General features: G+C 36.2%; 1 protein-coding gene across 4 annotated transcripts in view; it reads left to right on the top strand.

The window, feature by feature from the left end:
• The window catches only part of SYT14 (synaptotagmin 14), a 266,929-nt gene extending 243,646 nt beyond the window's left edge, over window positions 1-23,283 (top strand). For 2 of the 4 annotated variants that reach the window (XM_053607976.1, XM_053607974.1), the window contains 3 exons: window positions 17,160-17,349; window positions 20,127-20,183; window positions 21,433-23,283. In XM_053607976.1, coding sequence (XP_053463951.1) covers window positions 17,160-17,349; window positions 20,127-20,183; window positions 21,433-21,746 — 561 coding nt within the window. In that variant the 3' untranslated portion in view covers window positions 21,747-23,283. The remainder of the gene's footprint in view (window positions 1-17,159; window positions 17,350-20,126; window positions 20,184-21,432) is intronic. The other 2 variants (XM_053607975.1, XM_053607973.1) reach the window with 1 other exon arrangement.
• Window positions 23,284-23,770: the final 487 nt, after the last annotated feature.

Below are 23,770 nucleotides of genomic sequence, written 5' to 3'. Positions count from 1 at the left end.
CGAAATAGAATATAAATATTAAGTACTAGAGTATGATGGACACTGTTGGCTTTCTTTTGCAGTTTTTGGCGGGGCCCGGGTTTGAACCCACCACCTCCAGTATATGAGGCCAGCACCCTACTCCTTTGAACCATAGGTGCCGCCTAATACTGTTGGATTTCTACCAATATAATATCTCCACTACTTCTTTCCTTAAATGAAATCCTGTTTTGATCGGGAAGCCAGATCCAGGCCATACAATTCCCACAGAAAAAATAATCCCCATTGATTATGTTTAAAATGTATAAGCAAAAGAAATAATCCACCATGAATGACAGCAGACCCAAATGAAAGATGCATTGGCAGCTCTAGAACTAATAGAGCGCTTTAAAGAGATTGTAAAATGGGGCAGCGCCTGGGGCTCAGTGAGTAGGGCGCCAGCCCCATATACCGAGGGTGGCAGGTTCAAACCTGGCCCTGGCCAAACTGCAACAACAACAACAACAAAAAATAGTTGGGCTTTGTGGCGGGCACCTGTGGTCCCACCTTCTCAGGAGGTTGAGGCAAGAGAATCGCCTAAGCCTAACAGCTGAAGGTTGCTGTGAGCTATATGTCACAGCACCCTACTGAGAGCAACAAAGTAAGATTCTATTAAAAAAAAGAAAAGAAAGTCAGAGAGATTGTAAAGTTAATATACAGTAGTTTAAAAGAATAAAGAGATGGGTGGCGCCTGTGGCTCAGTGAGTAGGGTGCTGATTCCACATCCTGAGTGTGGTGGGTTCAAACCCAGCCCCAGTCAAACTACAACAAAAAAATAGCCAGGCATTGTGGTGGGTGCCTGTAGTCCCAGCTACTCAGGAGATTGAGGCATGAGAATCAGCTGAGCCCAGGAGTTGGAGGTTGCTGTGAGCTGTGTGACGCCACGGCACTCTACCGAGGACGATAAAGTGAGACTCTGTCTCTACAAAAAAAAAAGAATAAAGAGATAAAAGAAGTCACAGAAACCACAAGGAAAGAAAAGACAATGTGGGGAAAGAGACAGACGGAGGGAGGTGGGTGGGGCCTTGGTGTGTGTCACACTTTATGGGGGCAAGACATGATTGCAAGAGGGACTTTACCTAACAATTGCAATCAGTGTAACCTGGCTTATTGTACCTTCAATGAATCCCCCACAATAAAAAAAAAAATAGAATCAATGAAATAGATGAAAGTTTTGGAGGGTGGAATGAGAATCTTAAGCATATTTTCTAATAAGTAATTCAGAAGAAGAGACAAAAAAGGAGACAATATTTGAAATAGTACATAGATCATCAGACTAAGAAAGCACTGGTCCTAAACAGGACCAAACCCATAAAAATCTCAGTGAAAAGACGAAACACCAGACAAAAATGATAAACGCTATCACAGTGAAAATACCAGGGAACGATAGTTTGACTAACAGCAGGCTTCTCAGCAGCCACAAGGAAGGCCAGAAGGCACTGCAGTGGCATAACGTCAGTCAGGTGCCAAGGCAGCGTAACAACCAACTTGGAACGGTATAGCACCTAAATTATCACTTATGAGAGAGAGCAGACTGCATGTATTTTCAACAACAAGGAGAGAACACCTATAGATCGTTGCTGGAATAATTACTAAAGCACATTCTTTGTAAGAAAAATAATAAATTCTAGAGGAAAAAATGAGATGGAAGAAGCAATGGTGAGCCAGGAGATTGTTAAACATTTAGAATAATCATGTAAAAAATTAAATAAGTAGAGATAGATTAAGCAGAAAATACTAGTAAGGATATGGACAATTTCAGTAACCTTTGATTTAATGGATTCTTGTAAGATCTTTGCCCAATAAATTAAAAATATTCACTTTCTTTAAGTATTCATAGAACATTTACACAAGTCAACCATATGCTAGGCCACAAAGGTATTCTCTACAAATATCAAGAATCAATATCATACGAACATCATTCTTTGATCACATTACAATGAAATTAGAAATTCATTCAATAGGCCAGGCACAGTGGCTCATGCCTATAATCCTAGCACTCTGGGATGCCGAGCGGTGGATTGCCTGAGCTCAAGAGTTCAGACCAGTCTGAGCAAGAGCGAGACTCCATCTCTATTTAAAATAGGAAAACTATCTGGGCCTTGGTGGTATGTGCCCATTGTAGTCCCAGCTACTCAGAAGTATAAGGCAGGAGGATCAGTTGAGCCTAAGAGACTAAGGTTGCTGTGAGCTGGGACGCCACAGCACCGTACCCATGACACAGAATAAGACTCTGTCTTAAAATAAAAAAAAGACAGTCAACATATATCTATTAGGCACATACTACCTGCCAGATACTGTTCCAAGTATCAGTATGCATTAATGAAAAACAGAAACTAAGGTTTTTCCCTTCATTAATTCTAGATAGGGAAGGAAGAGAGAGATGAACACAGTAAATAGAATAAATATGTGGTGTGTAAGCAGATAAGTACTGACAGGGAGAAAAGAAACAAGATGAGCAGGATGAAGAATGCTATTAGGAAAGAAGATGTAATTTTAAATAAGGGTGAGGGTAAGACTCACTGGAAATGTGACATGTGAGCAAAGACTTGGAAGAGGTGAGGAGTTACCCATGTGCATATCTGGGGAAAGAACATTGCAAGCAGCTGGCCTGCAGGGTGTGCATTGTTTTTAGCTGAAACTCCATGATTGAGGGGTAAAATAGTAGGAGGGGAGGTAAAAGAGACAATCCCTCCTTCCCCCCAAAACCTAGATTTTTGGATACTCACACAAACAGAGAACTTTCTAAATTAACTCAGGGTCAGAGAATAAAACAATGAAAATTGGAAATATTTAGATGCAAATAAAAATGAAAATACATTTGTGGAGTTCAGCTCTAACAATATTATAAGGGCAATGTATAGCTTTAAATATATTTGTAAGATAAGAATGATGTAAATTGATCAGCTAACCATTCTTCAACTCAAGAAGTTAGGAAAGGAAAAGAGAGTAGAGGAGTTAATTAAAGGAAAATTAGAAAGTTTAGAACAAGATCTGGTTCTTTGAAATTACTAATAAAATAGATAACCCCCTGGAGATAGTGAACAGGAAAGAAAAAGAAACCGTATCAAATAAAAAGGAAGATATATCCCCCAACTCAGTGAATATTTCAAAATCAACAAGAGAATAACTCTAGGAAAATAAACTTGAAAGCATAGATAAGTGATTTCCTTGAAAAATACAAATTATTAAAAATGATTTAGGAATAATAGAAAACATGAAAAGAAAATATCATTAAACTCAATCAGTAATCAAAAGCTCTCTTAAAAGAAAGAAAAAAAGGTGGTTGAGTTTTAGAAGCAAGTTTTACCCAATTTCAATGGACAAGTTAACTTCTCTGTTACATAAACTATTTCACAGAATAAAAAAAAAAAAGGAAAGGTATCCAATTTCTGTCTCTAGGCTTACCTAATTCTGACACCAATTAGACAAGAATAACATGAGAAATGAAAATTATAAACCAATCTCATTTACAGACATATGTAGAAATCCTAAATTAAACATTTTTAAATTGAATTCAACAGCAAGTATACACATGTGCATATATATATACACACACACATATATATTCCTCAAATAGGTATTATTTCAGGAAAGCATGAGAAAAGAAACTTGTAAACTTTATAAATCAATCTAACTTATAAGTATATATGCAAAAGGCCAGATCAAATATGTTCATATTGAATATAGCAAGAAACAATATGTGTGTATATATACATGTATACACATACATATATATAAATTTTGATCAGAGCAGGGATATTTTTCATGACCATTTCCACCTGATGCTGTAGGCAGATGCTACTGATATAAAATGTTTTTGTTTTACTATTTTTCTTCGATCTCAAACCTTCTTACCAGATACATTAGTATGTTAGTGTTAATAGAGAGGGCTTATTAAAGAAGTGAAAAATTTCTACTTTTGTTTTAGCTGAATGTCAGAGCTATGTTCTGTAAGTATAGTAACATGCCATTTCATTGAACCATCTTTCCTCTTCCATGGTTCCTGCAAGGGAGCAAACCAAAGAGCTGAAGAGAGACGTTACAATTGGAGCCACAGCGCCAGCATCACCAGCTCCTTAATCACACGGGTAGCAGTCCCCACCAAAGACAAAGGGGAAAAAGCAGGAACAAACACCTCAGTGGAGTGGGCTCTGTAGTTGACAGCTGCTTTTCTACCTAGCATCTATAACTTTTTCTTTTGTCCATACTGCCCAGATTTTGCTTGTGGGACCAGCGTGCCCCTGCACTTCTGCTGAAGCAGACTTCATTCCAGAGCTCTAGAATTAAATCACGTAGGCCCTAACTATAGCAAGTCCTGGGGTTTGGGTTTAAGCAGAAGCTGTTTTCATTTTTCTTAACATACTCAGAACTGCTGACAACTAGGAAAGAAGAGTCTACTGAGAATGAAGTGAAGTTTGGGTAACAAACCTGAGAAATAGATAAAGGGAAACTGATTCCTAGTGACATGTGCTGAAGCACGGATCAGTGCATGCCTGAAGCTACCACTGTATAAACTGTTACGTTACGTAAGCCAGTAAGTTACTTTAGCCAGTTGAAGTTGGGTATTCTGTCACTTGCAACCAAAAATATCCTGCTGAAGCTTCCTGTTTTAGGCAGTCTGGCTTCCAACACCATTGTGAAATTTAAACTATCCATCCATAGCTCACCTCAATAGCCGATCCTTTAGATTAACTTGGATTTTTACAAACCCTACAGAAATATGAACTAGCTCTCCTTTACACTGGATTTGTGGGATGAAAGGTGGAAGGGGAGTGAGATTTGGAGCAATTTCAGTTTTTATCATTCCTGAAACTGCCTCTGGTTATCTTCTCCTTATCTAATTCCCTAGGGCTAGGAGAGAGCCCTAAGGAGGGAGCCTTGCACTGGGGGTAGGACTCACTACTAATGGCAGCTCCAACTTTGCAGCAGGTTATTTCCCTTCTTTCCCACTCCACCTCTGCACCCTCATTGCCCCAACATTTCACATATACATAAAATTAAAAACTGAATGCAATTTCCTAGCTATACTGAGCATAAGTGTCACAGAAGTTATTCAAATTTATAGTAATTATTGTACAGTTCAGTTTCACCTGAGAAATATTGAGTATAAGTAGTTACAAGTAAGCTGGAATAAATTTAATATTAATAAAAAGCCCAGTACACTTACTTAATAGGAATCCTGTTGTATTTTTTTTTTTTTTTTTTTTGGCCAGGGCTAGGTTTGAACCCGCCACCTCCGGCATATGGGACCGGCACCCTACTCGTTGAGCCACAGGTGCCGCCCAATCCTGTTGTATTTTTAATCCTCTGGTTTTTCTATATACATATATTTACAAGTTCCCACCTGTTTTTAACCTATTAATACCATTAAGAAAATTAAATGGCTGCCTTAAGCACTAATTCTGGTTGTGGCGAACACGTAGAGTTTATTCATTTCTCTGAAAAATTAGAATTTCTCTACTCCCACAGAATTGCTTATAATCCTTCACCCTAGGGCAGAAGACTCAGGGAAGGAAGGAAAGTATTACAAAGAAATAAAATATTATGCAAGATGGGAAGAAGTTTTACTTTGGGGAGCCTGGATTATTCCTTTAAGTATACCTAATTATGATCCGAATTTGTTTGACTTTGAGTTAATCACCTGCAGTTACTGCCACCTAGGCAAGTAAATTAATGATGGGTTCTACAGAGGGAGTAGATGGTGGATGGTAGAGATTCTTGAATATATACTGAATGCAGCAGCATGCCCTGAGGAATAGTCTGAGGAAAGATGCCACAAGAGCATATTGTGTCTGTATTTAATTTGCTTTGACTATAGTTATTCTGTTTACATAGTTACTCTATACTGTGCTTATGGTGCCAAGAGATCTCCTTGGACTGCAGAACTCTACCAGTATTAAATGGGCAGTCACACTAATGTCAGTGGACAGGCCATGAGATTAGCACTTTTTCTACCATACAAATTTAATACAAACTCTTTCAGAGAAGAGTTGTGTTGTTTTTTTTATTCTGTTAAACACTACTGTATTTCAGCAGGGCTTTCTAAAGTAGAATGTGATCAACAAAGATCTTAATATTCTTGCTTTTTTCTTGGGCTTGGAATTTCCACAGCAGTAAGGTGGGGAGTATTTTCCTTAGGAATGAGAAAGGTCTTTCTCGCCACTTTCTTTGGGTATCACTTTGTATATCAAGAGTTGTCACTATGGCCTCTGGGTTAATAAGCAGCTATTAGGTTCACGTCTTATTATCTAACTGTAGATTCATGTGAAAAATATTACATTATGAAAAATGTATCTCGCAATATTCTAACAGATGCTGCTAGTATAATAACCTAATGTAACAAACGCACCAAATGTGCTCAAGCATGTTTTTGACACTATTTTCATAAGTGATGATATATCCTAATTGAAACTTACTAAAATTATGTTTTCTTCTCCAACTGTCATGAAAACATACCAAACTATGTGTTTTGTATACCCATGATTGAAGAGAATAAGATGTGTATTCCTTTTGGCCTTCATTTTGTGGTTTTGAGTCATAATTTGAAAATATAAGATTTTATCCTTATGAATATTAGTCCAATGACTTAATTCAGCTCCAAGGTATGTTTTAATTCTTCTTCATTACTTATACAGCCAGTAGCACATTTAAATTTGAAGCTTTGTATAAAACATTTTTTAATTTTCAAATTACATTATTAGAGGGAAGAATGTTATAGTTTTTTTTTTTTTCTTTTTGACTCATAGAGTGAATTGGTTTGGGAACCTTCAGAAAAAGTCTTATGTCTTTTTCTTTTATCATTATATATTAATTTGTGTACACTATGTCCCTATATCATGTAATTCTTTTTTCTTTACCCAGAGCCATCCATCAGGGGTGATAGATGATCAAATAATTCTTTTCTGAAATTTTTTTTCTTGTGAAACCCAACACACATTAGAAAAGCATAAAAACAAAAAAATCTACAACCCATTTATCCATCACAAAGCATAGTCCATGTAACTACCATCCATGTCAAGAAATAAAATACTGCCAATATCCCTAGAAACCTCCCCCCTGTACCCTTCTCAATCACCGTTCCTTCTCTCTCCACCCCCAGAGTTAACCACAATTTTCACTTACAACACTATCACTTATTCATGCATCTAGAACACTATATTTTAGGTTTAGTTTTGCCTGGTTTGGGGTTTTTGTTTTTGTTTGGTTTTCATTACTTTACGTAAATAGAATAATGCAGCTAGGTATCTTTTAGGATCCAGCATTTTTTTTTTTTTAAGAGACAGGGTCTCACTTTGTTGCTCTCAGTAGAGTGTCGTGACAAGGATCCAGCATTTTTAATTCAAAATTACATTTGTAAATATAGTTATAAATGGTTATCACTGCTTTGAAATATATCATTGCACAGACTCAGCACAAATTATTTCTCCATTCTACTGTTTGGGTTCAACATGGATGATGCTGCTGTGGACACACTGTCATGTGTCTCTTGATAAACACTGCACACATTTTTGATGAGTATATATGTAGGAGTGGAATTGCCAGATCATAGGGTTTGTATATTTTAGTATTTTTAAAAGTTGTATCACTTTACACTTCCACCAGAGAAATATAAGCATTCTCATTGCTTTGTCCTCACCACACTTGATATTCTTTTAGTGCATCTGTTTATCATGTAGTGTTATGCTTTAAATTTTCATTTCCCTGATTACTAATGAAGTTCAGCAAATGCAAGGAGACCTGTTGAGATTTTTATGGATTTTCATTTAATCTATAGACCAATTTTGAGAGGATGTTAAAAAATTCAGCTTTCTAACGTACCAACATAGTTTATTTATATACCATTTTTGAGGTTATCTCAATAATGGTCGTAATTTTTATATAAGGCTTTCTGTAATAGTTAAATTTATTTCTAGACATGTTATATTTTTATGCTATGATGAATACTATTTTAAGACATTGTATTTTCAGATTTATTACTGATTGATACATGGCAATATTTGGACTTTTAGATTTTCCCTTCATATGCAGCTGTAATTCATCTGTAGATTTGTTTTTATTCCCTATGTACATAATTATGCGATTGGCACATAAAGACTTTTTTATCTACTCCCTTTCCAAATCATTCTATTTTTTATTTTTTACTTTAGTAAGGCTAGGACCTTCACTGACTGGTATCCCCACTATGATGTTGACTAAAAGTGGTAGGAGTGGGCAATTTCAAAGGGGAAGCATTAAAGTTTTTTTTTCTATTAAGTTTGATATTGCATGTTGCTGGATTTGTTTTGCTAATAGTATATTTAGGGTTTTCTAATCCAGGCTCATGAATGAGAAAATCCTATAATTGTTCTTTTCATAATGTCATTGTTAGGGTTTGGTTTAATGTTCTGTTAGATTCTTAGAGGAAGTTGAGGACTTCTTTCGCTTCTATCTGGAAGGGTTTGGGTAAGACCAGTATTGTTAGAGTTTACTAATGAAGCCATCTGAGCTGAAGTTTTTTAATTTTTGTGTTTGTTTTGGAAAAGTTTCCTTATAATCCCAATTTCATCATCAAGACTAGTCTATTTCTTTTCTGGTGTCCCTTTTGATTGATTGTGATAGTTTTCTAGGAATATGTCCATTTCTTCCAAATTTGATGTTGAAGAAAGTTGCTCATACTATTCTCTTACCTTTTCATGATCTATAGAAAATGTAGTGATATCTTTTTTCATTCTTTTTTTTAATTTATTTATTTTTGTTAAATCATAGCTGTGTATTTTTTTCATTCTTGATAACTATTACTGCCTTCTTTCATTTATTTTTATTAAATCATAGCTGTGTACATTAATGTGATCATGGGGCACCATGGGGTTTTATAGACCATTTGACACATTTTCATCACACTGGACATAGCCTTCCTGGCATTTTCTTAGTTATTGTGTTAAGACATTTATATTCTACATTTACTAAGTTTCACATGTACTATTGTAAGATGCACCGCAGGTATAAACCCACCAATCACCTTCCTTCTGCCCATCCATCCCCCTCCCTCCCCTCCCTCTCCCCCTTCCCCATATTCTTAGGTTATAACTGGGTTATAGCTTTCATATGAAAGCCATAAATTAGTTTCATAGTAGGTCTGAGTACATCGGATACTTTTTCTTCCATTCTTGAGATACTTTACTAAGAAGAATATGTTCCAGCTCCATCCATGTAAACATGAAAGAAGTAAAGTCTCCATCTTTCTTTAAGGCTGCATAATATTCCATGTGTACATATACCACAATTTATTAATCCATTCGTGGATCGATGGGCACTTGGGCTTCTTCCATGACTTAGCAATTATGAATTGGGCTGCAATAAACATTCTGGTACAAATATTTTTATTATAATGTGATTTTGGTCTTCTGGGTATATACCTAGTAGAGGAATTATAGGATTGAATGGCAGGTCTACTTTAGATCTCTAAGTGTTCTCCAAACATCTTTCCAAAAGGAATGTATTAATTTGCATTCCCACCAGCAGTGTAGAAGTGTTCCCTTTTCTCCACATCCACGCCAACATCTCTGGTCTTGGGATTTTTTGATATGGGCTTGTCTTACTGGAGTTAGATGATATCTCAAAGTAGTTTTGATTTGCATTTCTCTGATGATTAAAGATGATGAGCATTTTTGCATATGTCTGTAGGCCATGCGCCTGTCTTCTTCAGAGAAGTTTCTCTTCAAGTCCCTTGCCCAGCCTGTGATGGGATCACTTGTTCTTTTCTTGCTTATATGTTTGAGTTCTCTGTGGATTCTGGTTATTAAACCTTTGTTGGACACAACCTGCAAATATCTTCTCCCATTCTGAGGGCTGTCTGCTTGCTTTGCTTACTGTGTTCTTGGCTGTGCAGAGCTTTTTAGTTTGATCAGGTCCCAGTAGTGTATTTTTGAAGCGGCTTCAGTTGCCCTGGGTGTCCTCCTCATAAAATACTCACCCAGACCCATTTCTTCAAAGGTTTTCCCTGCACTCTCTTCTAGTATTTTTATAGTTTCATGTCTTAAGTTTAAATCTTTAATCCAGTGAGAGTCTATCTTAGTTAATGATGAAAGGTGTGGGTCCAGTTTCAATCTTCTACAGGTTGCCAGCCACTTCACCCAGCACCATTTGTTAAATAGGGAAACTTTTCCCCCACAATGTTTTTAATTGGCTTGTCAAAGATCAAATAACGGTAAGTAGCTGGGTTCATCTCTTGGTTCTCTATTCTGTTCCATACATTTACCTCTCTGTTTTTGTGCCAGTACCATGCTGTTTTGATCACTATCGATTTATCGTATAGTCTGAGGTCCGGTAGCATGATTCCTCCTGCTTTGTTTTTATTTCTGAGTAATGTCTTGGCTATTCGAGGTTTTTTTCTGATTCCATATAAAATGAAGTATTATTTTTTCAAGATCTTTAAAGTATGACAGTGGAACTTTAATAGGGATTGCATTAAAATTGTATATTGCTTTGGGTAGTATGGACATTTTAACAATGTTGATTCTTCCCAGCCATGAGCATGGTATGTTTTTCCATTTGTTAACATTTTTAGCTATTTCTTTTCTTAGAGTTTCATAGTTCTCTTTATAGAGATCTTTCACATCCCTTGTTAGATAAACTCCCAAATATTTCATCTTCTTTGGCACTACTGTGAACGGAAAAGAGTCCTTAGCTATTTTTTCAGCTTGACTATTGTTGGTATATATAAAGGCTACTGATTTATGAATGTTGATTTTGTAACCTGAGACACTGCTGTATTCCTTGATCACTTCTTAGAGTTTTGTAGTAGAATCCCTGGCGTTTTCCAGATATACAAACATATAATCTGCGAAGAGCAAAAGTTTGATCTCTTCTGACCCTATATGGATACCCTTGATCACTTTTTCTTCCCTAATTGCGATGGCTAAAACTTCCATTACAAGGTTAAAGAGCAGTGGAGACAATGGGCAACCTTGCCTGGTTCCTGATCAGAGTGGAAAAGATTTCAATTTAACTTCATTCAATACAACATTGGCTGTGAGTTTGCTGTAGATGGCCTCTATCAGTTTAAGAAATGTCCCTTCTATACCTATTTTCTTAAGTGTTCTGATCATGAAGGGATGCTGGATATTATCAAAAGCTTTTTCAGCATCAATTGAGAGAATCATATGGTCTCTGTTTTCTAATTTGTTTATGTGCTAAATTATACTTATAGATTTATGTATATTGAACCAGCCTTGAGACCCTGGGATAAAACCCACTTGGTCAGGATGTATAATTTGTTTGATGTATTGCTGGATTCTGTTTGTTAGGATCTTGTTGAATATTTTTGCATCTATATTCATTAGTGATACTGGTCTATAATTTTCTTTTCTTGTTAGGTCTTTTCCTGGTTTGGGGAACAGGGTGATGTTTGCTTCATAGAACGTGTTGGGTAGTCTTCCTTCTTTTTCTACCTTTTGGAACAGGTTGAGTAATATAGGTACTAGTTCCTCTTTAAAGGTTTGGTAGACTTCTGACGTGAAGCCATCTGGTCCTGGGCTTTTCTTTTTAGGGAGATTTCGTATGGTTGATGCTATTTCAGAACTTGACATTGGCCTGTTCAACATTTCCAGTTGATTCTGGCTAAGTCTTAGAAGGTGACATGCTTCTAAGTATTGGTCAATTTCCTTCAGATTTTCATATTTCTGAGAATAAAGTTTCCTGTAATATTCATTAAGGATTTTTTGAATGTCTGAGGAGTCTGTTGTTATTTTGTCTTTGTCATTTCTGATTAATGAAATTAGAAATTTTACTCTTTTTTTTCCTGGTTAGGTTAGCCAAAGGTTTATCTATTTTATTGACCTTTTCAAAAAAACAACTTTTTGATTTATTGATCTGCTGTATATTTCTTTTGTTTTCAATTTTATTTAATTCTGCTCTAATTTTGGTTATTTCTTTTCTTTTACTGGGTTTGGGGTTGGAATGTTCTTCCCTTTCCAGTTACTTGAGGTGTCCCATTAAGTTGTTAACTTCCTCTCTTTCCTTTCTCTTGAGGAAGGCTTGCAGTGCTATGAATTTCCCTCTTAGGACTGCCTGGCAGTTTCCCACAGTTTCTGATAATTCATGTCTTCATTGTCGTTCTGTTCCAAAAATTTGGCGATTTCCTTCTTAATCTCATCTCTGACCCAGCTATCATTTAGCATAAGGTTATTTAACTTCCATGTTTTTGTATGAATATGCAGATTCCTGTTGTTCCTGAGTTCAACAATCATTCCATGCTGGTCCGAGAAGATGCAAGGAATAATTTCTATTCCTTTAAATTTACTGAGGTTAGACTTGTGACCTAAGATGTGATCGATTTTGGAGTGTGTTCCGTGGGCTGATGAGAAGTATGTGTATTCAGTTTTGTTGGAATGAAATGTTCTGTTAAATGTCTGCTAAATCCAAATGTTGGATGGTTAGTTTTAAATCCAAAATTTCTTTGCTCAGCCTCTTCTTGGAGGATCTAGCCAACACTGCCAAAGGAGTGTTGAAATCTCCGACTATTATGGAGCTGGAGGAAATCAAGTTGCTCATGTCTGTTAGAGTTTCTCTTATAAATTGAGGTGCATTCTGGTTGGGTGCATAAATATTAATAATTGAAATCTCATCATATTGAGTATTACCCTTAACAAATATGAAGTGACTATTCTTGTCCTTCCTCACTTTTGTTGGTTTAAAGCCTATTGTGCTTGAAACACCTGCTTTTTTTCTGATTACCATTTGCCTGAAATATGAATGACCATTTTTCACCCTGATTCTATATTTATCTTTTAAGGTAACATGTGATTCTTGTATGCAGCAAATATCTGGCCTGAGTTTTTGTGCCCAGTCAACCTGTGCCTCTTTAGAGGACAGTTTAAGCTGTTCATATTAATGGAGAATATTGATAAGTCTGGTAAAATTTTGGGTATCGAGTTTTTCGAAAGTTCAGTGGACATTTTTAATCTTTTCACCACTGTGGAATTTGGAGTTTGATAAAAAGTTTCTGAGTGAGTTTACTTTTGTGGTAGAGGATTGGGCTGGTCATTATGAAGGCTAGGCCTGAGAATATCCTGAAGAGCTGGTTTGGTTATGGCATATTTCTTCAACATATGAATGTCATTAAAGTATTTAATTTCTCCATCATATATGAAGCACAGTTTAGCTGGATACAGGATCTGGGGTTGAAAGTTATTATGTTTTAAGAGATTAAAAGTCGATGACCACCCTCTTCTGGCTTGAAAAGTTTCAGCAGGGAGATCTGCAGTCATTCTGATATTCTTCCCTTTATAGGTAATGGATTTCTTACGTCTGGATGCTTTGAGAATTTTCTCCTTCATATTAACTTTAATGAAGTTAATTATGATATGACTGGGGGATGTCTTATTCAGGTTGAGTCGTGCTGGGGTTCTGAAGCTGTCTGCTACTAAATTTCAGAATCTCTTGGCATGTCTGGAAAATTCTCTTTCATAATTTCGTGGAGAAGGGCCTCTGTGCCTTGCAGAGCCACTTCATCACTTTCATTGATTCCAATGAGGCAGATATTAGCCTTCTTTGAATTATCCCATGGCTCTCTGAGTGAATGATCCGTTTTTGCTCTCCATTTCTCTTCCTCTTTGAGAGTTCGGGAGCGTTCAAAAGCTTTGTGTTCAATGTCCGAAATCCTTTCTTCTGCTTGCTCCACTCTGTTACTGAGGGATTCTACTGTATTTTTTCAGATCTTTGAGGGCTGCAAATTCTTGCTTCAGTGTGTCAAGATCTTTGGTGGTTTTGTCTTTAAATTCATTAAATTCTTTAGACAACTTTTGAATTTCTCCTCGAATTTCTAATTCCGACTTTTGAATTGCTCCTCAAATTTCTAATTCCAAATTTTCCTCCATTCTATTAATCTTGTTTTCAATCCAAATTCTGAATTCGGTTTCTGACATCTTGGCCAGCTGTTTATGAATGGGATCTTCAGTTACATCTGCCATATCTTTCCTTAGGGGTGGGGTTGATCTATTCTGGTTATTCATGTTACCAGAGTTATTCTGCTGATTCCACCCCATGATTATTTTACACCATTTGACTTTTCCCCTGGAGCTTTGTTGAGGACCTGTACAGTGCTATGGCCTGAGAAACTGGGGACCTGTTTGGCTAAAGTGGCTCTGTCTTATTTTCAACTGGTCTCTGTCCGACCCTAGTGAAACAGTTACTCTGGGTTGAAGTCTCAGCTGTGGAGAAATACCAGCAATTAAGTCACCCCGCCCCCCACTGGTAACAACTGGAAAAGGAAAATCAAACCTTCCTACAACCACACACCCAGGACCCCACTTGGATAGTCCTTGGGCAATTGGCTCATTTTAAAAGGTCCAAATGAATTGTCTCAGTCAGCACCTGTCTCAAGTGGGAGAGTTTAAAAGGTCTCTGGCAACTAGATCGCAGGGGTCTGCTGACAACTCAAATATGACTTGCTCCGGTGCTCCGTATAGTCAGGAGGACCCACCCATCAAATAGATTAGTCTGGGAAGGTTGATGCCTCCTTCTCCTCCTTGCACCTCTGTCACACCCAGTCACTGATAACCCCACAGGGCTGTGACCCACTTGCCTCCAATGAGCAGATACTACAGGGGTTTGCACCTGCCTGAATCACAAGGAAATCTGTGTCTGCTCAGCCAGGCCACTGCTCTCTGCCTCTATCCAGCAGGGGGAGGTGAGGCCTGACAACCTCGGGTGCTTGATGGAGGCTGGGGGGTGTTCACTCAGTTCCAGCCCTGCCCCTGATTGATGTTACTGACAGAATAGAACAACTTTGTGGGAATTTGTTCCTGTTTCTGCTAAGTTCCCCTGCAGAAGAGAAGCTGTTTTGAGTTCCCAGAACCTGTGCCTCAGGCCCTGTCTGTGCTGCTGTACAGTCTCAGCTGTTTGTATTCGCAGCACAGTTACTTCTCAGATCCAGCCTCTGCCTGCCTGCCTTTCTTTAAGCTGATTGTCCCCTGGGGGCCAGGTATGTCTTAGGCTCAGTAAAGTGGTCCTCTGGGTCAGTCCTGCCCTGGGAATCTCCCGGCTCTGCGTGTGCGTTTTCTAGTCCACGCGCTCCACTCAGGCCGGTACCACCTCATGCAAACCCTTTACTCATGGGCCCTCCGTTTCTGTCCCAGATCTGTTCTGCGGTGGTTGCCAGCTGAGAAGATGCCCGGCCTCCTCTGGTTGCCCAGAGAGACAGGGGGTGTGACTTAGGAATATCCGGGGGTGAGCTCTATTGTTGCCTTAAATGGCTGCTGCTCTGCGCCTCGGGGCACCACTGCTCCAGCGTGGTTCCCCCTCAGCCAACCATCCTCTCCTCACTCCTGTGCCACAGAATCAGCACTGACCAGCTGAAGTCCAGGCTCTGTCCACACACCTTGAGAAATCACCCAAGAATCTGGACTCTGGGGGACAGGCCTCCAGACCGCACAGTGAGAGTGGAGAGGAGTGCTGGGAGCTCAGAATTGTAGGTAGAGAACATATACAGTTTTATATAGTTTTATGCCTGGCAGGAGAGCACCATGGCACCCTAGTAGGGGTAATAGGTCCAGTTTTTAGAGAGTCTCTCCCATGGAGTATAGTGGGAGGACCTTTGAACTCTCCTCATTTGTTTGTGGGGCACTCTGAGCTATTCTCATGGGGGAGGAGACTCCCGTCCGCTTGGTGATGGATTTTGTACCTTTTGTTTGTATCCTTGGGGTCGCAGCTCACCTCAGCGGGGTTGATGTGCATTCTTCAACCTTCTCTCTTGGTGCAGTTCTAATTCACCAGGTTACTTGATAAATTTCTGTCCTTTAACTCTCCTTCTGGACGGAAGCCTCTGTGGAAAGCTGGTTTTAGTCAGCCATCTTGTCTCTGCCCTTCTCTTTCATTTTTATAAAGTGGACTCTCTAGAAGTTTGTCCAATCACTTATTTTTATTATCATTTAGTTACCCATGTTTTATTTAAAAGTTTATCTTTAATTTCCAAAAATATAAGGATTTTATTCTTCTTTAGAGAATAGTTTAGATTTTTAGTCAATCAAAAAAGTGTATATTCTGTAGTTGTTGAGTATAATGTTCTACATATGACCATTACGCAGTTTTGCTTCTTGTGATTTCTTTTACATCCTTCCTATATTTTCTTGTGTGCTCATTTGGTCAGTTACTGAAAGAAGTGTGCTAACGTCCCTACCAGTTAGGGGTTTCTCTATTTCTCTTTTTATTTGTGGAAATTTTTGCTTTCTGTGTTTTGAGTTCCTGTTATTAAATGCATGCAAATTTGGAATTATTTTACTTCTTAGTAGTTTGAATGTTTTGTCATTATTAAGAGTACTGCTTTATCTCTGATAATTGTTATTGCCTGAAGGCCAACCCTAGTGTAGCTACATCAGTTTTCTTTTCATTATTGATTGCATTATAATTTTTTATAAATAGATCAACATTTACATGCTCATAAGGAAATTACACTCATGGGAAATGAAGCAGGTGGGAGAAGGGAGGAGGGGATGGGTAAATTTATACCTAATGGGTACAATGAATACTCTCTGGGTTATGGGAAGACTTATAAATTTGATTCAAGCGGTACAAAAGCAGTTTATGTAACCAAAATGTTTGTACTTCCATAATATTCTGACACAAAATTAAAATAAAGCCACACATTAAAAGCATTTTTTATACTTTTCAACTTTTATGTATCTCTGTGTTTTAGATGTTGGCTTATAATTAGTAGATAGTTTTGTTTATTTATTCAAAGTTTGCCAATCTTTGTCTGTAAAGGCACAGTAGAACATTTAATATAATTTAATCTAAATCCATGTGCCAGTCTTTTAAGGTTAAGTTTTTTAACAGCAATTTTTCACACTGAGAAAATAGTTCATTAAAATCTATAAGCCTAAGTAAAAAATTTATCTTCTGTGGTTCATATATAAATATGGAGAGATTTATGAAACTTTCTCAATTCCTATTACTTCTCCCTAAATTTTTGGAAACTAAAGGGATCCAGGGTCTAAAATACACTAAAGACAGCAGTTCTCATTTGGTGTTTGGGAGGTTTAGTTTATAGCTCTTGTCTTCATTGTGATTTGCCTTCTTCATTCCAATAAATATGGCATTAACAATATATCTCTTAATGTATTTCTTTGCAAAATACTATAAAATCTCACTTTTTATTGCAGGGCTGTGAATCCCAAATGAGCGTGTCAGAAGTGTCCTGTAGTGAAAGTACATCTTCATGTCAGTCTCTTGAACACGGTTCAGTTCCAGAAATCCTCATCGGCCTGCTTTATAATGCCACGACTGGAAGACTATCAGCAGAAGTGATAAAAGGCAGCCACTTCAAAAACTTGGCAGCAAACAGACCACCGAGTGAGTGGGAAAATATTTTTTTAATTCTAATGTTTTCTGCATTTATGGGACTCTCAGCGTTAGGGGGCTTCAATCCTATCATTTAGCCTTAGCCAATCAAAATGAAATGTTATAATCATCAGCTAATCTGTTTCATGTTTTCTATTTCTAGTCATTTGGGAAGTAGAAACATTTGAAATTCAAAATATTAATTATAAGTTGACAGAACTTTTAAATTTTCATAGTGTCTGCAAAATAAATTATTCCTATCATAGCCATTATCTTTTAATGCCAGAAAAAGTTACAGGGTTTAAAAAAAGTGAATAGTATTCACAAATATGAAGAAGAATGTATCCAGCATTGTTAACTGGAGATCAATGTTTTCTCTCTGCATGCAACACTATGCATGCAATTATTATATTTACTTCTGTATTTTCCTTTCTCTCTCCTGTAACAATTTAAGAAGAAACGGTCACTTCACATTTTTTTTTTCTTCTTTAAAATTATAACCTAGTACTGCTACTCTTTAATGGAATGGGCTTTGCTGTTACCAGGATGAACAGAATAAGAAAGAATTTGCTATTTACCCTGGATGTAAGGAAGGGAAAGCTAGACCTCTGCCCTGTCCGTGTGCCTCTCACTCTTCTCTCTCCTGATCTCTGTCTTAGTTCAGGGAGGGGATGGTAGGTTATGGGCGTACAAAGAAAGCGTCACCCAGTGTGACTCTAAAACCATTGGTGTCTATAAGAGGTAAACTGGGGAGGTAGCACCTTCTTTATAGACAGTACATCTAATCTTAGAGCTGTTAATGCCCTATACTAAAAATTTGAAAGGAAATCTTTAGATAATGATGCCACCTGAAATTTGTTTAAATATTTCTCACAGACTTGCTTAATGCAGTCTTTTATTCTAAGTAGCAAGTAATTATTAAAAGAGGAGAAACTTTTTTCATCTTATTCCCCCCTTGAATTAAATCAACTTTACTTCAAATGGCATAAAAATTCTTTATTCCAGAAAGGTAAAAAGTAGTAAAAATATATTTGGCTTACACCAAGTAATATGTATATCACAGAAAATATCTATCCTGAATTAAAAGTCTGAAAGCTTAAATTATATTAATATTACTAGCCTTGAACAAATGACCTCACTCCCCTAAGTCTTATTTCTTCCTAAGTAAAATTAAGGTTATGTCTCCTATAGGGTAATTGTGAGACTCAAATCAGATAAAGATGCATAAAAGAAGGATGGAATTATTGTTGTTCACTTTCTCATTTCAGAAGGAAAAATTCAGTGGAAAGCAATTACTAGAATAAACAGACTTGGATGTGTGACTTAATCATCTTCATTAATACACACTTAGAATGCAAACTCAAATGGCCTGCAATTTGAGAACTGAGTAAAATCTGTGGATGAAAAATAGAGAGCATGGTTAGGGCTGTGATAAACACAAGAGTGCACATCCTGCCCTAAGACATTCCAATTCACAAGTGTGTGAGCACCACGCCAGATAAACAAGACATCATTTGAGGTCACGTTGAGCTCAAAGCTATCAGTTTGCCACTCATGCTTCAGTTAATAGTTTAATAAATTTTTTTAACAAACATTTAACTAGAGATGCTAAAAAGCAGAATGAAATGATACATTTATCTTTCTGTCCTTACTGTAGCCACTCTGATAGAAACAAAGAATGACCGCACCCCTTTGTTATACTTCTGACTTGTGTTTCAGAAGTAAAGTTTCTATCAGAATGACTACACACCTATGATGCATTTTACATGGGTACATGTCAAATCTATCAAGTGTAGAGTATAAATGTCTTCACATAATAATTAAGAAAGTGCGGTGAAGGCTATGTTAACCAGTTTGTTGTAAGTATTTCAAATTGTATATAAAACCAGCACATTGTACCCCATAATGCATTAATGTACACAACTATGATTTAATAAAAATAAATAAATAAATAAAATGAAGGGGTGCCAGAAGCTGGGGCAGATAATAAACAGGTTAGAAAGATTAACATCCACAACAGAGCATTGATCTTTAAGGTTAAAAAGTAGGTTACAGCAGTTGACTTGTTTAAATTAGATTTTCAGTGTAAATATGATCAATGGGGTCAGCTGGAGTTAACTAGTAAGTAAATATAAGTCATTAAAAATAATGTTATTTGAAAGTGCAATATTTATAAAGTAAAAGGTAAAACAGTTTTATTAGTTTATCCAAATCTGTATATATTATATAAGATTATAGCCCCTCACATATACCTAGGTTCTAATCTTTGAACTATGTTACAGACTGAATAATCCCAATTTTATCCAAAGAAACAGTAGCAACATTCAAGAACAAAAATTTTGATAGTTGTTTTATTTTGCATAAGTTAATTTTATATTACATTAGGAGTAATAAAATACTTGAAATATTGACCATAGCTTAGATAAAATTTAGTATAAAAATAATGATCCTTGAAAGACTTTTATTCAGTCTTTTATAGTCTGATAATTTGCATGATTCTATGTTCAATGTGCTTTAGACCAAGAGGAGATCATTAGAAAGATGTCCCCCTTTAAAACACTGTAATTTTTGTTTAAGATTATACAATGACCTTAAAAATTCTCATTCTGTGAAATTTACCCAACAACCCTTTTGTTCAACCTTCTACCTGAATTAAAATGCTAAAGTTTTGTGTTCTTCCACTCCAGTGAACAGTGTTTCCTCTTTAATTCTAACCTTTGACCCTCTTTCACCCAATGATTGACATCTGGTCATTATTTCTTTTACTGCTTTCCACCCCCTGTTGTCAGATGGACTGTTCTGTTGTCTAAAACACTTGATAGGTGGACAGGTTTATATAATCCGAGGTGAGTTCCTGTAGAGGCTAATTGGATGTTGTCTTTTCATGCAAAACCAAAATACCCTAAAACTTGCCAGCAGTGAAGCTGTCCACCATGTTGGTTTCCAAAACAATGCACATTTATTATCTGTGGTACTTTAAATAAAACTAACTTAGAATATATCTCTGATTATGGATGATGGTATTCAGAGTATCTGTAAAAATAAGCAAAACTTTTTAAAATAAAAGTTTTTATTTGTTCATTCATTTATACTTTGATTCATACAACAGAAATAGATATTCCATGAGAAATACTGCAATTTTCTTTAATTAAAATTTTGATATGAAGTACACATGATGGATCAACATGCTGAAGATCATTTGCATGAGTCTAAAGAACTTGAAAACACAATCTTTTAAAGAGAGGATTTATCTCCCAAATAATCAGGCAATGAACTGTTACGTTTCACTTTGTACACACTAAACATCACATCAATTTTTTTATAATTCATATAAGATATCATACTTACAATTTCACATTTTATTGTGCCTAAAAGCAATCCTATAGTATTTTAATTACCCCAAAGCACATTAAATGTATTCTTGCATGAAACCAGAAGAAAGTTTTACTTTGTTTGGTAAACTTTGAACCCATAATGCATTTGGCTTCATTTTGGCCCTTCAGTGTTTTTAAAATATATTTAAAAACCACATCCATGCAGAGATTTTTTTGACATTTCATCCTAAGCTGTTTTGATGTCATCTTTGCATTCTTGTCTTCCTCTTTTCCTCTTCACCATTTGCCTTCATTTCTATTTGTTTGTTTATTCTTATTCTCTGAAAACACAGTGGAATGCTTTACAGTGTTGTGGCTAATTGAGCTTGCTAAGTGTCTATTAATGCTATGACGTCCTGCTTAGTGAAGCTAAATGGGGATGATGGGCCGGGGGGTAGTGGGAGGTCAAGGATGGTGTGGGAAGGGGGGGAAGGATTATGAGGTATACCTTTAAATTCTAATTATTATGTAGCAATAGTGAGGTTGAGATATTATCACCCCTAAAATACTTCTTCTGGCCTTCTTAGCATTCTCTGTATTTGTCACATTATTATAAGCATCTACATCAAAATGGAATTGGTTGAATTTCTATTAAGCATGGTATACACCATAACCTTATGAAGTTTAAATACTTAATCTTCTTAGCCTATGTTATAAGAAAATTGTTCTGGATTTGTTTCAAATTATATTTGTGGTATGTTGTTGTTGTTTTTTTCTTTAGATACATATGTTAAGTTAACTCTACTGAATTCCATGGGGCAAGAGATGTCCAAATGCAAGACATCCATCCGCAGAGGGCAGCCAAATCCAGTGTACAAGGAAACTTTTGTTTTTCAAGTGGCCCTATTTCAACTTTCTGATGTGACACTGATACTGTCTGTGTATAACAAACGCAGCATGAAAAGGAAAGAGATGATAGGCTGGATTTCTTTAGGTTTGAACAGCTCTGGAGAAGAAGAACTCAATCACTGGACTGAAATGAAAGAGTCAAAAGGACAGCAAGTATGTAGATGGCATGCCTTACTAGAGTCGTGATGAATAGGATAAGCGAGCAATTATGACCCAAGGCAGCGCATTTCTGATTGCAGCATTACTGTTTTTACCTAGTCACCGATGGAAGAGCTTTTCTTTGAAGAATCATATTCAGCATTCTACCAAAATGCTCTAAATTTTGTGGAAATAACGTCTAACACTGACATAAATGAAGAAAAGGTGTGTCTCTGGTAGAGCTTGTTTGGAAAACCAAGAAACTTACATCATCGTTGTTAAACTAACATTCTTCCAGAGATTCAGTAACATGTTTTTGATTTGAAGTTAATTTTAATTTAGCAAAAGAACCAGTAATTTCATAAAAAATCAAAATTATAAGTGATTTTAAGAATCAGAAGTTTAGTTACAACACTATTTTAGTATCACCCTATATATTATTTATAAAACATTCTGACTGACCAGTCCTGGTGTTTGTAATGTTCTTTGATATGAAAAAGTAGTTCTCTAATGACCTGATCTTAGTTCTCCAAGTCATAGGTAGTGTTGAAGAGTTTCACTCAGATTGGAAATCGTTTTATTTCAAATATGTTCCCTTTGTGCACTTAGTTTCATTGTGCCTCAGTTCTCAATAGTACTAAATCTAAGTGCAAACAATTATTCATTTTCATACAGGAATTTTAAAAATATGTTATTTTTTAAAATATTCATTTCTTCATTTGCCTCTGCTTTTGCCTGATCCAAAGAGACCAGGTCACTGTACTGGTCCCTTGCAAGTCTTTTAGACAGGTTGTACTGTAGAACAATGTAACTTTCTGTTGAAAGCACTTCCTGTATTCTTGTATTCCAATGTAGGAAGCCAATAGAGCAGGACTTTACTTTAAAATTTCTTTCAGTGATTGACTCTTTAAAGTTACAGTAATGTGAGAGTACATTTTTTACAAACTGAGAATACAGTAGATTAAGCTGTTGAAAATTGAAAATAATTCCAATTTAAGAAAATTTTAACTGTCTGCTCTGAATATTTAGTAACCAACACTGCATAAAGCAGATAGCATTCAAAAACAGAAACTGTTCTCTCTCTAAATCATCACTCTTACTTCAATTTATATTTGTGATATAAAGACTATCCAGTGCTCAGTTTGAATCAGAGCATTATGTTAAAACCAGTTCTGAGATTCCTTATGACGTTTCTAGTGACTTGTGACTAGATTTTATGAAATTTACAAATAACGTTCTTCAATGTAATGTCATCTTGTGCCTTTCATGTAAGTTAAATTTGCTCATACAGCTTGAAAGTTGTATTTGCAAAATCAGGCCTTCGACTTTTATAAATGTAAAAATTCCTCAGAACAGTGTCACAAGATCTTTATTTCCTCTGAAGTATGTAAAAGTTGTATAACGTACTAATTTTTTAAAATGGCAAGGCACTTTCATTTGTTTTTATATTTAGGAACTCTAATCAGGAATATTATAAGCTGTTTTCGTTATAGTTTTGCTTCTTACCTAATGTATAATTTTATGCATAACACTTTATTAAATAGAGTATGTTTTGTATATAGGAAAAATATTTTTTTCTTTCTCATAAAACATAACTATTTACCAGTTACCAAAATGTAGTATATCATTGTTCCTACTCCCAACTAAGTACTACATATTATTGTAAGCTAGAATTTGTTATTACCATAATAACAAAACCATACATAGATACTATTACTTCAGCTTGGCTGTAGTGAAAGGCCTTAAAAGAAATCCAAAAGACCGTGAACTTCTATATTTTTTAGTTTAAAAGGTGGCAGCTCTATGCATTCATATACATGAATTATAAGAAAAAATACAAATGCTATATTGGGTGACTGAAGTTTGAGGATGTATGTTGAGAGTTGCATTAAAGGGGAAAATCCATCTTTTTATTGTTACTGTCAATAAGCTTATTCTAGGTATTCTTTTAAATAAATGATTAGATTATAGAGTTAGAACATGAATCAAGTGGCAAAATATCTCATTTAAGTGTTTTCAACAACAGTATCGAAAAAGATTGGAAGGAAGAAAGTAGTTTTTCTGAGAAATTG

This window comes from Nycticebus coucang, chromosome 10, assembly GCF_027406575.1.
Source record: "Nycticebus coucang isolate mNycCou1 chromosome 10, mNycCou1.pri, whole genome shotgun sequence".
NCBI classification, from domain to species: domain Eukaryota; kingdom Metazoa; phylum Chordata; class Mammalia; order Primates; family Lorisidae; genus Nycticebus; species Nycticebus coucang.
This window is presented reverse-complemented; position numbering and strand designations above follow the sequence as displayed.